This window comes from Chaetodon auriga, chromosome 15, assembly GCF_051107435.1.
Source record: "Chaetodon auriga isolate fChaAug3 chromosome 15, fChaAug3.hap1, whole genome shotgun sequence".
Taxonomy (NCBI): Eukaryota; Metazoa; Chordata; class Actinopteri; order Chaetodontiformes; family Chaetodontidae; genus Chaetodon; species Chaetodon auriga.
Genome location: NC_135088.1, coordinates 22,913,614 through 22,932,473, shown reverse-complemented (window position 1 = coordinate 22,932,473; position 18,860 = coordinate 22,913,614). Strand labels below are relative to the sequence as shown.

At 39.7% G+C, this 18,860-nt stretch overlaps 1 protein-coding gene across 2 annotated transcripts in view; it reads left to right on the top strand.

The window, feature by feature from the left end:
• The window catches only part of opcml (opioid binding protein/cell adhesion molecule-like), a 380,743-nt gene that overhangs the window by 173,617 nt on the left and 188,266 nt on the right, over nt 1-18,860 (top strand). The window contains exon 2 of one of the 2 annotated variants that reach the window (XM_076750080.1): nt 8,905-8,980. In XM_076750080.1, coding sequence (XP_076606195.1) covers nt 8,905-8,980 — 76 coding nt within the window. Of the gene's footprint in view, nt 1-8,298; nt 8,981-18,860 lie in introns of those variants that run through there. The other variant, XM_076750081.1, reaches the window with a different exon arrangement.

Here is an 18,860-nt window from a genome sequence, read left to right as displayed (position 1 = left end):
ATACACAGTATCTTCTGCACATTACAAAATTCCCATTTACAGATGTGACACAACATTATCACAGGCAATACTTTGTGTTTCAGGCAACTGTGCATCACAAATAAGTGTTGTCATTAACAGTTTTGGATATGAAGAGGTCTACCATGATGTAATTGCTCGTGGCTACCAAGGGCACCAGCTGAATGAAAACGCCACTCTCTGCACTATTAGTTTGAGTCTCTATGCCTCAAAACCAGCAGTGACAAGTCTTACAGTTAGGGCTTTTACAAACTAAACAAATCCTCATGTGAGTACACATCTTCTGTTTGCACATTCACACCTTCAGTGGTGGTGAAAAATAACTCACTGTTACCACTTTCTGATTGACTTCTGCTTATTTGGAAATTGGACGATTAACCATATGAAATTGTGTATTAGCTCTCTTTGAATATCCCCTCATCATGTACATAGTTTTTCCAACTTTCTCAAACTGCCATCCATATGTCAGTGTCAAATATGGTTGATTTGTTCTATCCCAAGGTATTAGTTCCATTTGGCTAATATTTGAATGGAAATTGCTCAGTCAGAATCGTTCACCTTGAAGTGAGCAGAATCCATCTTTGGGATGACAGGTTCTGTCTAAATAAGCATTACTGGGAGCTGCTATTCTCACTTCAGATTGGACACTCTTATTGTCACCATCTAAATTGTTTATAACCTTAGGGTTAAAGATGGCTATATATGCATACATACAAATGAAAAATTTAATGTTGATGAGACTGACATTAGGGCTGAAATGGCAGCCATGTTGACTCTTTTGTCCTAGATAACCACAGTCTCTATCTCTGAGAATCACAATGGGTGATTCTGTTGATAAATACAGTTACCAAAGTGACTTCTACAAATGAAAGTTTGTGTAAATGACCCATAATATTGCATTTAAAAAAAAGAAAAGTTACTACTGTTTGTGAAGGAAAGACATAGTAATTGTTTCATTAAGAAGCTATTGTGAAAGTGTTTTTTTTGTAAACATAACTAAATACTGCCAGATCATTTCGCTCTTCATTAGTCTTATCTCTTTGTCCTGTCACGCTCCAAAAAACTTATTTAGTTTTACCCCCAAGGTAACTGCTGTTGAAATGCCATTTCAAAGCCTTCATTGTCCAAACCATTTATAGAGCAACGATCCTCGATTTGATTCTATCCAGACGGATGTGTGCTACATAAACTGCAACAACTGCCTTCTTTTACCGATATTGAACAAAGTTTAAATACAAAGTATAATACTATAAAGTTAAAATGTTCAAGAGATAAAATGTTTTCTCTTTTGAACTCAGTGTAAATATGCTAGTATGGCTGAAGAAACACAAACTAACACATACTGAGTTCTTGTTGATGCCTTTCATATTTTCTAGGCTCTCATAAAAGCTGGATGCAGGAGGATTTAGCTTTGACCTTCAAGCAGCTTTTATGTCCATTACAGTTGTTAAAAATGGTTGGAATATTGACAAATTGGATGAGAAGAAGTTTTATAAATTGAACACACAGTTCAGACCTCTACTAACATGTTCTATATCAGTGCTGTGTCTTTGTGTGCACACTTTTTAATTCCGACACATTGGCACAAGAAAGTCATGCAGAGGTCAGCAGAAGAGCCTCTGATAGTGTATCAGCATATCTGCTGGGAGAACAGAGAATATTACACCTATTGATAACACAGGATGTCTGAACATTCAAATCATTTAAAGGTACCAGCTTCTTAAATAATTCATGCCCTCACTCCATGCATACATTGACTGACTTTGCAACACATTGTGCAACATTAGCAGATAGAGAACGAGGGAGGGCTGAGATTGGATCAAATGTGACAAAGACCAACGTGACTCTTGAAAAGCAAGGGAAGACCAACCTTACATTTTGAAGGCTGGCTACAGATACAAACAGCCTTTTGTTCCACATACTGCGACTGCTGCTAAGGTGTCTGATTAAAGCTGTCTGATAAGTCAAGACTGAGGCAGATGTAGTTATCTGAGATCAAAGTTGGAATCATGTGTAGCTCTCCATGCCAGGAGCACTTAAGCTCCTACACAGGATAAGCAGACCTGAATCAACTTACTATGTGATTGAAAAAAAAGTGCCTCAGCAGAAACAATCAGTCTGTCTTCAAAGAGAAAACCCTGCCAGTCCAGCACTTCAGGCAGTTAGGTAACAAAGTAGTGATCTGTTTTCTAATTGATCGGTAATCCTGGTCTCCAAAATTTTGGAAGTAACAGTGATGTCCTACGATCAGAATCAGACAAGTTCACAGAAGTTATTACGGGGAGACTTGAGGGATGTTGAAGGAACTGTTTCCTGACAACTCAAAAAGTACTGCAGTTTTCCTGTTTTCTGAGAGTTACATGGATAATTATCTCCAGTTGTAACTTGGTGATTGATGATTTCTTTTTCTTTTAAATGAGAGCTAATTGAATGGAGTAATAGAAGGAATTGGGAAGACGATACAGTTTTATTTAATGGTAATGAAGATTTGCACATTTTAGTTTGTACAGACAATCGCTAACCTCATACACCTCAACCATGTCTCCTTGAAATTACATTTATGCAGAAGTATCATTTTATATAACAGTCTACAAATCTAATCTTGTTTCAAGTCACTGTTGACATCTTCAGTATGTAACCAAGACTGCCATCATTTTTGGACCTCAGCTAACTACTGTGTGTGCCTACATATAACCATAGAAATCATGCCTCAATAGCTATGAAAGAATATCTTACAGCATAAGCAGATATTATAGGAAAAAACAAACACTAGCCTATGTTGTCAAGCTAATTTTGGAAGACATGTTCAGTACAAACATATTTAGACTGAAATCCATAGTCCTCATTCTTTGCAAAAGTGCATTCCAAACAATATGAAGTTGGACCAATCAAGTGGATACCCTTCAAAGTTGCACTTTTGGTAGTATGAAATTCCCACTTTGTGTTATAATCTCTCTGCTGTGGCACAACAAGGAAACATAGTCTGCTGAAGCTTTCAATGTCTTTTCTTTTTTCTTATTCACTCTATTTCACTTATTATACTGGTCAATATTGACCCAATTGCACCAAAATCCATAAAACTAGTATTAAGTCAACTAGCCTTTGCTTCTTCTCTCACTGATATGCAGTTCTTAATGTAGGCTGGATGTTTTCTCGGGACAAAAAGAGTTCATACTTATGATGTTGAATAGTTGCAGGAGATTTTCCTTGCAGCAGGAAATGGAATAGCATAGACCTGCATCCCTTGATGCGCCCTTAAGAGTCATGATAATGGAGATGTCTGAATGAGAGGTCCTGACACCACAAAATTATATAGTATGTGGTAGTTGAACATTCATATTTGGGAACCATTTGTTTGAGAGTTCTTTTGTGGATTACATTATTTTACTAATGTGAACTAACTGGACTCATTTAATTTATGGTAGCTTTATTTATTTATATTTTACAATGTCCTCATTTTCAGTTAGATTGGGATCTACACTCTTTTAGTAATCATCAAAGCTGGCAGAGTGATACACCGTAAAGTCAGTGATGTGGATGTGTAAGGTTTGCTGTCAGGGTTCTTTTATCTTCCAGTTGTGACTATCATTTAAAGGCAGTAAGTAGCACTGAAGAGGCTGCCCCCTTGATTTTACTTCACTTGCTTTTTGGGCATACTGAACCAAACTGAATATGGCTTTGCCGTTGGTGTGTGTGACAGGGTGAATGTGGCTTATGCTGTAAAGCGCTTTGTGGTCACTAGACTAGAGAAGCACTACAATGCAGTCCATTTACCATTTGCCTACAAAACGGAGTTGTATTGTTAATAGTTATTGCTTAGACCTGGCTCAGCTCAGACTCAGTGGTTTTAGCTTGATTATGAGATGATTTTGTCGTCGCCAACGAGTTACCAGCGTCGTGGCTGATCATGAATGACAATCGGATGTCTGCACTCATGTAGTGTGACACGCTAAACGACTGTTTTGTGCGGCATCTGGGACTCCCCACGACAGCGCACTACACCCTGATGCTAAGTCTTGCATTTCTGAATTTTTTCTCTTGACTCCTCTAGTGTGACATCTACCACAACATGTTCCTCAGTGTTTACCGAATTAAGTGTTCTCTCCAAAGCGCAGTCAGGTAAACATGGAGGAGGGGAAGAGATGCTGAGGCTGCTGCCGTCAGGTAGGACAGGCAAAGAGAGAAAAAGTTTGTTGAGCTGTGGCAACAGTATCCCTACCTATTTAACGTTTCCTCGAGGGAGGAGGGCCGGATCAAAAAAGACAAATGTTGATGAGAAATAGTGAAAGCACTTCATCAGCCTGACTGTGCTGTCATAACACTATCCCCGGTCCTAACTGCGGGAATATGCTTATCATTACTCATTCCAGATCAAACGCTAAAGTAGCCTGTTTGATGCAACCAACATAACCAACCTTTTTTGTGGTAGACAAGCAAGCCGCAGCATCACACACACAACGCTTTTGTCAGTTTTATTGACAACTGCTTCACCCGCCTCCCCGATAACATCTGATGTCGTGCGTGATGGTGAAATAAGACGTGCTGTGATTGATCGGGGTCATATATGTAGTCTGACCAATCACCAGACCAAGACACGGCACAAGTTTCGTGCACTGTAACCATCGTTTAAGACAAGAAAAATTATAATGTCTGAACCAGGCCTAACAGTAACCTGCATTAATAACTGAAGACATGAGACTGGTGATGGATTGACATCTGTTACTAACTTCAGCGATTTATGTATGCTTGTCATATAATTCACTAACAAAATAATAATAATTTAACAAAATAAGTATGTAACTCAAATGCAATGCCAAACTTAAGTTAATAAATCTCATTTACTTGAATACTGCACATTTAACCATTCGCTAACACAAGAGAACATTATGCGTCTGATTCCTGTTATTCCACACTAGTTCTTTTCTTCTTCATTTCAAATAATTTCACAAAACTCTGCTACACTGACCTCTGAATGCCAGCCACTCATGAGTAAGTTGCGTAACATTAGAGTTTATGTGCCAGTGGAATCTGAGCTTCTGCAGATGACTGAATCCATTGAGTGAGTGCTCTTTATTCAGTCTACCCATGTTTTTTCCTTGGGTATTAGCTTGCTTTGGTCAGAGGCCGGTCCATTGTCTGCTAGCTCTGCCCATCCTTGCATGATATGAATGAAGATTAGCATGGATTATTTGAATAAACCACCCAGGGTCTGGTGTTAATGCGTCGCAGCAGGAAATTATGTGAATGTCACTGCATGTATAAGTGAAATAAATGAGAAACACAATCTGCCAGGAAGAGCTGGACTGTATATGGCTGCAACCAATCAAAAAGACGTTGATTTAAGTGAAATGGCTTTGTTCATTTGAGCATGTTAAAATCAATATGCCCACCTCCTATTTTAGAGCATGAGTAGTTGATTTAGGCCACATAGTTGAGCTTTTTTCCTTTTGTTGTCCTCCTATTCTTGTTTGTATGATATATCAAGAATGATTCATGTGCGCCCTGGAACAAACAATGCCATTCTAATTTGTCATTTCTGCATACTTGGCACCCTTGCTTGTGGTGGAGCTTTGGCAAGGTCATGGGATGTACCTGACCTGCTGTAAGACAGAACAATGAGGGTCAAAAGAATAATGCACATGACATGGATTGAAATAGATTGCAGTCTTATTTTATCCTCCAAACACCACTGTGCAGATGTGATTGCTGAAACTTCTGTACATACCTGTACTCTCATCGTCTTTGTCTTAATGGTGTTGTTATTAAACCCTCTTTATCCTCCCAGTGACTTGATAGAAGAAGTGACCAATGTGTTAAATGTACATTTCACAACAAAATGTTGCAGCTTTAATCTACTGTGGGGGGTGTCTGTAAACAACTGCCTCCACCCACCCCCTCCCTGTACCCTTGACTCTAATTAAGACCACGTATCTTAGATTTTGCTGAGGTCAGGAAGGGGTTTTAATTTAAAAACCATTAAGACATAGTCAGGACTTGTGTTGCATCCCAGGCAGCTGTAATTTTAATTAAGTCTTATCTTTGCCTGATTTCTCCGGAACAAGACATCATCATAATTCCTTAATAACAACCTTCGAATACACTGAACAACAGTTTGGTAAATGTGTCGAGCTTCTTGTATGTTACAAGTATTGACCTGTGAACCTCAGGCTTTTGCCTAACATTAATCATGTGGGTTAGTCTGTACATATTCTAGAATTTCAATGTTGAGCTGCTGTCTTAAAAAGGTGAAAATGAAAGAATGGAATATTGACACAGGGCAGTGTGGACAATATATTTTATCGTTAATGACACCCTAAGGTCCACCTCCATTGTGGTAAAGTTTTTGTCTTCTACTCATGAGACTACCAGAAAGTGGGCAATAAAATCTTGGGAAAGCCTCACACCTGCTAAAAGATATACAGTAATTGTCTTTTTGGCACTGTATCATGTGGTGCACTCATTGTGTTTATTGTAAAGAGAAAGGCTTTTACTGTGAAGTCAATTGTATTTGAGACAAGGTTGGTGAACACACAACAGACTGTAGCCTACAAATACAAGCCGTTAATGCTTTCACACTTGCACAAACATTTGGTACCAGACTAAAACAATGCCATGTGTCACTTGTATCTTTCCCAGTGATGATATCCAAAGCTGTCAGTGCATTGTCATTTGTTGCCTCCCATCCCAATATCTTAACAGCGTGCCAAATTGGTGTTAAGGTAAAGAAATTATCTTGTTCAGTCTTCTAGTGAGACTCAAAGCCGTCATAGTAATTGTGAGTGCTGATGTTAGATGCGCAGCAAAGTGCCACTCTCATCCCTAGTGGCCAGCATTCCCTCCATGCATACAGAAATGGATAGGGAGACACAACGCTGGAGCACATTAGTAAGCAAAGTCTGTGTGGTTTAGTGAAGTTCAGACTCTCATTAAGTTGAATTCTTTCCCTAAAAGTTACCCTCATCCTCACACTATCCATCAAACGCATGAACTGCAAATTTCAGAAAAATTACTCATCATCCATCTACTAAGTTTGTATGAAATGACATCTTACAAAAGCAAGGCGAAAAGACTCCCAGCAATCTTCAAAAGGGTTAGAAGTCATCACAGATATTTAATTTTTACTACAAGTAAACATAATGAGGGAATGTACAAAAATGACTTCTTCAATCAAAGGTTCCCAATTTCTGCCTTTTTAAGTCTTCGAGATGGTTATGTAGCTTTTAATTAAAGACATCAAGACAGATATTTCCATGTGGAGGTCAATGGGGCAACATTTCATTTTATGGGTTCTTGACTTGAAAAAAGTCCTTGTGGTAGGATTTGTCTAAATGAATGAATTTCATTTTAGACTACAGTCACTCTGCTCTTCATTCTTCTCCTCTCTTCATTCACACACTCACAGGAAACATATGTGTGTGTGTGTGTGTGTGTGTGTGTGTGTATATGTATATCAGCTATACACACAAACACACACACACACACACACACACACATATATAGCTGGATAAACCTGCTGGGAGCTAGGGCAATGCATTTTCGGATGCTGGACTACAACCAGGCCCTTAGTTTGCTGTGTGTGATGTGTGACATCACACCCACTACCAGGGATGTTGAAGATGCACATGATGCACATGAGGCCACAGACCTTCAGTGAAAAGTGTTTTTTTTTTTTTTTTTGTCATACAGAGTAAAATTCTCAAGGAGGATGGTAAATATTTTTCTCCAATTCAATTCACAATTTTGCTACCATTTCCTGTCATGGTGACAAAATAAATACACCCTGGACCTCTATCCTAAATCATTCAACAGCACATCAGCAAAAACCCTATTTTAAGTGCTGCAGCACTTACTGAGATAATTTCGTTTTGTAACCACCAGGCCCATTGGTGCTGGTCACCTATTTTGAGAGTCACTTTGTTACAAGTGATCCCAACTAGTATGACAATGAATATTCTCGCTGTTCATAAATCTCAGTATCTCCATGAACACTGTGTAGGCTTACGACACTGAAAGCAAAATCAACACATATGATCCTTTCACATGTGTAGGTCATGATACGATGAAATCATATCAAGTTTGTCACATTTCATGATTTATTATTTGTCATGTTGCTAAATAGGAGTGTCGCTGGTAAAGCCCATTCAGGGAACACTGGAGGTCCCTGGACCCCAGTTTGGGAGCCATCTACTCTATCCCCTTTAAATATGAGAACACTGCAGGCTGCGGACCATATGGTCTTCATGACACAGGCAAGTGATGCTACCTAGCGATTAAAGAGAGGGAGAGAGAGAGAGAGAGAGAGAGAGAGAGAGAGAGAGAGAGAAGCTGTAGCCTACTTAACGAAAGAAAGATACTGAAGCGAATTCAGCTTTTTGCTTTGAGTGCACACAGCTTTACACAGTCTCAGCCAGCCAAGAAAAAAGAGAGAACACCGAGGGAGAGAAAAAAAAAAGCATACAAGGAGACTTGGCTGATGCATCTCTTCGAGAGCATCCATTTCACGGCGATTACAGTTTGAAGCGAAGGAGACGGTGCGCATTTCCCTCAGAAACACGGTGCTTTCTCTCCTCGAAGTCTGTTTCCCGGAGCGGCTGGCGGGCGGAAAGACACTTTTTCTGCGTTTATCGACACGGACAGTATTTCATAACAAGCTGTTTACTTGGAGCGAAACCAGGTCGTCCGCAGTTCCTGTAGGCGACACTGCATCTTGTTTGTGGAGTGGAATTTGCGATTCGCAGCTCAAGACGCAAAAGGAATATTTGACGGTTTAAGTTTTCCTGGAAGTTGCGCAGTGACAGAAAAACATGGAAATTTGTGGCTTTTTGGCGATGCCTGGGAAATGCCTTGTCGTCCTCGGACTTAAATTGTTATTCCTTGTACCTGCAGGAGTTCCAGCAAGAAGCGGGGATTCTGTACTAAAGGACAATATCACCGTGAGACAGGGGGACAGCGCCGTCTTAAAGTAAGTCTAAGTATATATCATTACCACATCGCTAATATCATCTCCTGTCGTGCGCCATGGGGACTGACTGTTGTACAGCGTGTGTTGCTCCTAACAGCTAACCAAGTGCAATGGTCCAGGAGTTACTAAAGGTCACCATATCCTACAGAAAAAAACACACAAATTCTTGTTTTTATGCTAATGACAACTGCTCGTACTGCATAGCTGCCCTTTGCAAGTTGTGGCATAAGGTGCAAAAGTGTGTGTGCAGCCTCTCCTGCTCATTGCCCTTGAATTGTTATTGATTCGGTTGGTTAATGTCTTGTTGAGGTTGCACAGAGCTGAGATACCCAAATTCAGCTTGGGGAGGGGTTGTGTACGTATTGATTTCAGGATGTGATACAAATGCAATTATGACTTTAATTATCAGGACTGTGTTGTTTTCGTTACACTTCATGAAATATTTTTGGAAGACTGGATAGAGGCTATTTTTGACCATTTTTATTAGCTAACCCTTTGTAAAAAAAAAAAAAAAAAATAAAAAAAAAATTCATTGTTTTATTTTTATCGTGCTCTCATGCGGACTTGCCATGATTTTACAGCAACCTTATCAAACTTATTCATTCATTGTAATCTCCAGTCCTATCATGGCGTTCCTCCATAGGGTTTTACTGTGTGTTTTGTCACATGTAATGGTGTTTTCTCATCTTTTCTCTCCTCACTGTTACATTTGTTTTTATTTGTGCTTGTAAACTGTATTGTGGGTTTGTTGTAGTTCTTTGCATAAGAATAGACCAGGTGTGGTGCTAGAAAGTCAGAATCTCTGTCAAAGGATGTGAGAGAGGCCCCGCTCCACCAACCCACCCACACAAATACACGCGCGCGCGCGCGCGCACACACACACACACATACACATATATATATATATATATATATATATATATATATATATGCACTGAACAAACAAAGTCTTTCCTTAACACATATAGACATGAATTGCCATATAATTCGACTTAAATATGCTTGGAAAGGGTTTGAAAAGCACGGTATGTTAACATCATCATCCATTCATCCTTTAGCTGTACAGGCTTATACTTAGGGTCGCACAGGGGCTGGCACCCATTCCACCTGACACTGGAAGAGAATTCACCCTGGACATGTCCCCAGTCAGTCACAACACCAACATAACACAATAATAATCATTTATTATATTTTAAAAAGAATAGAAAAAAAAAATCAACTACAGTGATCAGCAACAAAGGTAATGATAATCAATAAATAAATGATAAAAATATAAACAATGTGTACCTGATGTAGAAGATAAACATTACAGGAAGAGAAAAGGAAATTCAAAACAATGTAACTTATCAAATTGTACTCATGATTGTAAGGTGACATAACCTTTTGAAGCCATGATTTTAAGCATATGCTAAACAGTTACACTCATATATCTGTATGGTGTCATTGGACAGTCTTGATTACTTAATTTTACAATCAAGATTTGCAAATGAGTCATGAAAGCAGATATGTGAATCTGTAGTACTAATGGGAATGTGACTATGTGGTAATGTAGTCACATTACCAAGCCTATAAATGCTGCACGTTCAATACCTCAAGCTGTCAGTGCAGGGCAGTAGAGTTCAGTTGGCTCCACACTGGCTGAGATATGAGGTATTTGGACAATAATTATTGTACAGTGTGATGACTGTTGACACAGATGAGCAGCTAAACAGCCTGCTGTTGCAGCTTGGGTACATGAGGTGGAAGGTGATCATGCATCATAGCTGCATCAGCTCATCACAGAGGGGGTGGAAAATGTAGTCCAAGATGGAGTTCAGTATAGGCCTTATCTTCTCTCCTCTGCTCTGTGCAGCCTCACCCGCAAATTCCACTGGGCAGGGCTGTGTTACGCTCCGGTTACTACAAGCCCGCCAGAGCTGATCACGGCCATTCCAGTCAATGCTTATGATTCCACCAAAAGCGCTGCAGCGCATTTCAGAAGCATCCCAGACATGTCGCAGAAGCAGGTGTCCTCTCTGCTCTGTGGAGAATATGCACCTAGTCTATTATTGACGCAAGCCGCGTCAAGCTGCATAGAGCAGATTGAGCCAGCTAAGTTAGAAACAGGAATGGCGTAGAGAAATCAGTCAATTTTCAGAAATAAAAAGCCCCATGCAGACTCCCAATCGCTGAAACCATTTAACTACTACCCATGGTAGAAGCACAGAAATCAAGGAAACATGACCAAGTCATCAAAATTAGGCAGGTAGAATGCACTGTTTCTCCTTGGGGTTTGAAGCCATGATCAAGACATATCAAGCCATAACAAAACTGTGTCACACCTGGAATATGACGGCATGGTGGAATTTCCAGGTTCGAGAACAGAGCCGCTTTTCCTCACCAGTTTGTTAATCCTGTCTTCATCTTAGCCATAACAAATGTGTGTTGACCTCCACTGATTAGTAGAACTTGTTAAGTAGTCTGTTGGATCCACTGAAACTAATGATTTCACTTTCCTCACTCTGGATGGTGACAGGCTGAAATCCACTTCTTGCTCCATTGTCACGCTGACGCTGAGCTGCAAATGGTTGCCCTTGCAACAGCCAACAGGGCTCTCTTGGCAGACTCATATTCTCCCTTTTTTGCCCTAACCTATGCACTCCACAACAGAGGAGTCATCTAATAACTTGTGGAACTGCCATGACCCTGACTTGAATCTTAAAAGGAGAGGTGTAGCGAGTGAACTCAAAAAACTGACAATACAGTTACCTGGGGCGTCCCTGTGCTGCTCCGCAGTGTATCCAATACACTGCCCTGGAGGAAGATGAACTGCTGCCTGTCAGTGAGCTAGTCAGTCCACAATCAGGAAACCATGCTATCCACCTGCATCGCTTTGAGCTTCTCCCCAAGCAGGAGGGGCTGGATGATGTTGAAAGCATCAGAGAAATCAAAGGACATCATTCTCATCCTGCTTCCCAGCTTTTGCGGGTGGGAATGAGGCCTGTGGAGTTGGTATATGATAGCATTGTGTGCACATTTGACAGCTAACTGATACATGCTTGGAGCACCCTGAGGTTGATGCTGTGAGGACCCACTGCCTTGCTGGTGAGAAGCCTTTTTAACTCCCTCATCACCCAAATGGCAGAAATGCAAAGGCTTCGAAAGGCAGCTGGCTGGTGAGGTTGGGTCTCAGGGAGGTGGGCCAGCAGCAGGATGCCTTGGAGAGGAGGCTGGAGAGGAGAGTGGTGGTGTTGACCTCTGATTTAATCTGCATAGTGGGAAGACTAGAAAGTGGTAGGCACTGCTGTGTTTTTATTTGAGCATAGTATGTATGAAAATGTAGCTCTGATTCAACAAATTTCTATCAATATTTTCTTATATTTCCAAATAAATTAAAGGTGTTTGGAATCTGCATTTTATCATATTAAGTAATATACTGTATGTAATATAGTCATTACTACTATTTGGAAGTCAGTATCTCACATTGCCTAGTTTATGACATTACTGTGAGGCAAAGTTACTTCATGTCGCCAGCATAAATGTTGGCCTATAAATAGAGATTTATACAGTGATTCATTCATTCCAGCATGACACAGCAAGCCTGTCTCACATAGGAATTCCAAAACTACTGTGAGCCAATTTATAGAGGTTTGTCAAGGGTTAAACGCTTTTAGGTGAGGGAAATACACCATTAGTGTGATCCTTGCAATGTGTATTAAGTGAAAGATTTCTGCATCTGAGTGATTCGCTGTAGCTGGCAAAATTCCTAGAGTGTTATTTTATTTCTACAGGGTTGTATTATTAAGACAGTTGGGCAACACAAAGCAGTACCATTCTCACATAAGTATCATTCTCACATAAAGAAAACCGCTGCCAACAGGAACTTAAGCAGATGTGAGCAGCAGAATAATTAGCATCATTCAACACAGCTTTCATAGCAATATTATATTTCATTTTTTAGAAATGGAGATCAGGGAAAATAAAATGCCCAAGTGAAACATGTTTGAGGAACAAGAAGTTGATGCCAATTTGTGTTTAGAGTAGTATGTCCAGGTACTGGTAATTCAGTGTATATCCTGACCATCCACGATTCTTTGTAAATAATTGATTCCAATTAGCTGGAATGTTGTCTGGATTTGTGTCAATGTGGCATTTGTAATAATTAATTAGCTGAAAGGTGGGAGGTTGGGTAACATACCTAACAGGGGAGCCTGGTTTTCAAATGATGGTAAAAGTTAATTGAAGTGTATTTCAATAAATTAAGTGTGAAAGTTCAACTGCAAGTTAAGTGGTGCTGTGCCTAATGTGAGTGAGATAATATGTTAGTATCTCATTAATATTAGTTATCTTATTATTACCAGTCTGGAGCCAGAGGACATTGTTTCTCCTGCCAATCAGTGGAATGCCTCTTTGCTATTGGCTGTGTGGGCAGTGGAGGGAGTATCGAGCGAGACTTATTTTTTGAAGCTTTTACAATTAATATGTGATTGTTGGGAGCAGCCAAACAAATACTTAAATACAGGCATGCATACCTTTTCCTGCCTTGGCTTAAGCACATGGATGTTCTCTGTATCCTCACCCACCATCCACAAACAAATGTACAGAGGCATGAGCGGCATTAGTCATCCTGGTTTCCCGCTCATGGCTTTAAATAGTAACTATAACAGCAAATTACTACTGAATACATGAGCAACTGTCAGTATCACCTCATCTTTCATTATTCTTTCATGAAAATCTTTTAGAAATAGAAATTTATAGGACATCAGTGTGATTTGTTGTTAATCAACCTGTACTTTTTGCAAAATGTTTTAGATCATAGATTTGCCTGTTGTTGTTGAACATTACTTGGGAGAGCCACCTAGATTGTCTCTCTTTTTTAATTTATTTTTTGTTTTTGCAGATTTTTGCCCCTATTTTCTGCCAAACCGGAATGCCCAGTTTGTTCTACACTGCAGGTCTTGTCATTGCTAACCCTATTGGTTGACATACAGAGAGAAAAGTCTGTGACACCTGCATGTGATAAGTTTCACTGATAGGGCAAACAACAGAGGGGGTTCACGTTACCCCCCTCCAGGTCCACCCTTCATCGTGCAGGTGTCCTGGCCAAACAGCGTGCAATGACAAGCACCCTGGCTGGATTCAGACCTGTGGTCATTGCCAGCTGTGTTTATTGGAACATTGGAGGTGTGAAGTCTCTCTGCACCCTTCAACAATGTCATTTTGTTTTGACCTGGAGCTGCACATGGGGTGAGCACACATATTTCCACCAAAAAATGTATTGCATGGACCCAGCCACCCAAATTATGTCACTTCTGTATCGTAGCTGTGTATGTGTAAGGTTTTGTGGTCACACCATGTCTCCTTTCTTATTCATGTCTGCAGCAACAATGGATTGCATTATAGTCATGAATGGATTTGTAGTACTGACTTCAGGTGACAGAAAAGCTTGCATCTTGTGTGGCACTGATCAGAGACAGAACTGAAGCTTAGTTGGAGACCATGTGATAAATTCAGTTTTCACAATAACTATTATTCTTAAGAAGAGCAAGACCTACCACTCACACATAATGACAGCATGACTGTCTTATAGCTAGCCCCCCACTCTCAATGAGGAGAAGTACACAAGGCTGTGTCAGTGCTGTTCTGCTGCTGATAGGTGTTTTAGGACAGGTCTGAAAATATCCGAGGACCACTGCTTTCCCTCAGTGTCACCGGCTCTGTTATGTCACTGACAAGCCCTTTATAATTTGGCTCCTTGTGGCCCTTCTACCAGGTGGACAGATTAGCACCAGAGATGGTTGAGGTAATGTGTGGCTGACCCTTGGCACAGTCTGTGTAAGTCTTGTAAGCCAGAGTGTGGAGGGCCGAGTGGCGACTAATGACAGGGCTGTCAGAGTAAAGGTGTAGTCACATCAAATGCTCCTTTCTTGAAGAAGGGTGTGAGTTCAATTGCTTCCTGTGACAATTTAGCTTTTTCTTGCAGTAGGAAATGGGAAAGTGTAAGTGTACAGCAGCCGTAGCACCTCTTTTCCCATCATGTGATATTCCAGCTCTGTGTTTAGTCATATTGGCAAGGAAGCATATTTGAGGACAGGCTGATGCAACAAAATCTGGTCCTGCACCTTATTGTCAGCTTCACAGTGAAGCAAAGAATTTGGTACTTTTGTACTTTTGTTGTAATTTGTCTGTTTGTAACCCCTAACCCTAGTGATTATTAACTATCATCTGAGTAGTGCATTCTCATCACACCTGAAGAAAAGCAAGGTCAGAATTGCACTATTTAAAACAGATTTTTGCTGTAAAACGTGCAGAGTCAGAGATGTCGTTTGTTTTTCTGATTTAGCATTCTCTCTTTCAATATATCTGAATAATTGCAGAGGAAGAAGTCACAGTATTGTAGTTTTCACATGACATTGAATATGATTTCCAAAGCAAACTGTTTATCACAACTACCTACAAACCTACATGTAGTATGCATTAGTGATAAGTATTTTTGTTTAGATATCAAATTAATATATTTTTGAGACCACGGAGACCTGAGAAACCCAGGTCACTGATTAATGTCTTAGCAATTCCCAGTCTAGTGATTAGGGATGAGCGAGTACACCACTATCTGTATCTGTATCTGTATCTGTTCAACCATCTAAATGATCTGTATACGTATCTGTACTCGGAGTGGGCGTTGCCTAAACCGAAAGCGGGTGTGGTAGTAAATCGGAAATGGGTGGGGCTTAAATCGGTACATTATTTTAAGTCTGAAATTGATATACAATAAAAATATTAATATAGGCTACTTTGTGTGTTCAGCTGTATGTGTGTAATTGTGTGGTCTGTAAGACTGTTTATTTTTTAATGATCTGTGTGAACGTGGTGATTCATGCAAACATCCAGTGATGTCAAACAGGGAAATAATATGTCAGCCTTGTTCACTGTATTCTTCTCAAAAGCACCGCGTTCAGTACGAGCAAAGTTTTCCAACTGACTTTATATCACCAGCCAAACTAAGAGCAAGCAGACAGGAATTAAAAAAAAACAAAACAAAACAAAAAAAACCCCGACCGGAGTGGAGGCAGTGAGCGACGCGACATGAGCCGTTTTCAGCTCTGTCTTGTCAAATGCACCGCGTACGTTAAGAAACAAGTCATGAGAACAGAGCAGAGCGTGAAGACAGTCAGTTACCCAATGAGGATTTTCCTTCAGCACGAGCACAGATATTGACGAGTTTTACTCGTATCATGCTCGTACTCGTCAAACATGCTTTATCTGTACCGGATACTTGTCTGAAACGAGTATCCGGCTGAACCCTACTAGTGATTTTCATATCTCACTCAGAAATGATGAGAAGTGTAATGAGCAGGTGGGTATTTCCAGCATTTCCAGGTCAAATTTTATAGTATTATCACCCAGCACTTGTTACAAGTGGTTCCTTGAAACATATGCTTGGTGGTCTGAATGAATGGGTGTTGTTCAGTTAAAAGAAATGAAACAAAGGCCTACCCTTAATTGTAGCCTTTTCAGAATGCTGTGTTGAACTATAATGCTGTCTGCTGTTCAATAGAGAATGTCATTAAATCTGTGAGGCTTTCACACATTCCGAACACCAAACAAAGGATAAGTGTTTCATTTTGCTTTTAACAATGCTTTGCTGATAACTTATGTTTGGTAACTGTTAGTCTGAAGGAATAGATATGTGAGCCACAAGATAAATACAAAGTAACTATAGGAGAATATTCTTATGTTCATTCCTGTATGATTTCTCTTTGTCTCAGATCAGAACTCAAACATAACACCAGGGTTTTTTTTTTTGGTTTTTTTTTTTGAAAAGATTACAGTTTTAGAGTATATGAGCCACAAAGAATTCAATAACAAACCAAACTGCTGCTTTCACTGACTAAACTTCCACAGGTTTGTGTATCCAGACTGGAGAGTTACAGAATTTTGAGTGGTATGCTTCAAATGGGCATGACCTCTGCAACAATGAATAGACAGTTCAAAAACATCACCTGAATTGTGCAGAATGTAGTCGGATCAAAAAACATTCCAGTGGTATTCTGCCTGTCTGCCTGGCTCATATGCTTCCTGTTTTGGCTCAGTTAGACATAATGACTGCAAGTTGCAGCTAACTTGCTCCTGTCTGTTTAATTGTGCTTCAGACATTGACCTGAAACACTACGATACAACCCTACTATGATTATAGGTTAGCTACAACTAAAAATGATATCAGGATCATGGGCAGACAAGGCCATCTTGCAAAGGGAAGCCTAAGGGGAGGATAATTGGAATGGACAGGGTGACCTTAGTTTCTTTGTTCATGATCTTACAGTACAATGATGTATCATTTTAAACAATACTTTTCAGAAACCCACCCAGTCATGAAAACAAGCCCAGATTTTTCCTCTCTGCAGGCAGTTTTTCTACTGCCGAGTAGAAATAAAATCCAAAGTAACCCAAGGATTAAAAACAATGATTTCTTTGCCTACTGAAAAGAGAAAATCCATGGTTATGTTTTATGTCTCCATGCAGGCGGTAGCCAAGTCCCACTTGGACTCAAGGATGTACTCATTAGGTTTTGGAGATCAAAGGTCAAGGTCGCCATGACCTCACATCTGTCCCATTATTGTAAACGTAATAGTTCAAGAACGCCAGGCGGGAATTTCATCACATCTGCCACAAACATCCACTTGCACGCAGTTATGAACTGATTAGAATTTGGTGGTCAGAGGTCACAACAAGTTTTGGGCCATAACTCAAGAATACTAATCATACCAAAATGTATGAAGTGTTGACAACTTATTTAAAAGCTCAAAAATCAGCTTCACTGTAACATTGTAGTGTTCTACAAAATCACTTTTCTGGCTGTTATTCAACAGTGTAAGTCAGGAACAGACTTACAGACTTATTTCACATTTGGTCAGATACTGAATTCGTGACACTAATCATCTCATATAATCTTCTGGGTGTCCAACCTGAAACTGTGGTGATTGTATAGAACTTCTGAGGTGATGGCCTAAAGATGTGTGTGAAGCATCCACATTTTGCAATTTGCAGCTTCTTTGAAGCAACATCCATGTTTGAAGCATTGAAGTACATCACAAGCTCATTGGTTTAGCTGATATTGAGGTTCAGGTGATAGTCGACGCACCGTGTTATGAAACTCTCCATTAGTCCTCTGTACTCCTCTGTAAAAATAATTATATAGCATGACAAAAGGCATGTTTCTCACTGGAAATTATTCACTGCAATCATACACATCGATATAGTTATAATTTCCATTTACCATTTATATTGTGAGTCTGGACAGACATGGATGTAAACTGCAACTTTACTGGTTGGTGGAGGCATACAACCACAAGGCAGTAATTCTAGTTTGGCAGTCATATTGAAATGAAGCGACATCTTTATCATGACTTAGGTGTCCACCTATATTACCATGTATTTATCACTCTTAATATATTTTGAAGATTTCATTGGGATATCACTTTTTATTAAGGTACATATATTCACCATTAGCTAGTTACTTCTAAGCATGCATTTTAGTAGCATATTGGCTCCTTATTACATTTTATTTTACAAGACTCTTATACATGGAACAGTATCAAAATATTCCATTCACTAGCCTAATACAAATGCTGCCGTCTACAAATACATCCTAACCTCCTCCGCTGTTGAGTGAAATATATAAGAGGAGAAACAATTACATGACATTGAACACAAAATAAATGTTAGATAAATTAAGGAAAAGTGCTAGCAGACATATAAATGAATGGCTTAACATTAAATACTGGGAAGTATACTTTACATTGCCTTTGAGCTGATGGTTTACCATTTACAATGTGTGCTTCTGAGGATTACATAAAGGAAATTTCACATTCCAAGTTGTCTGGAATGCAACATCACTGTA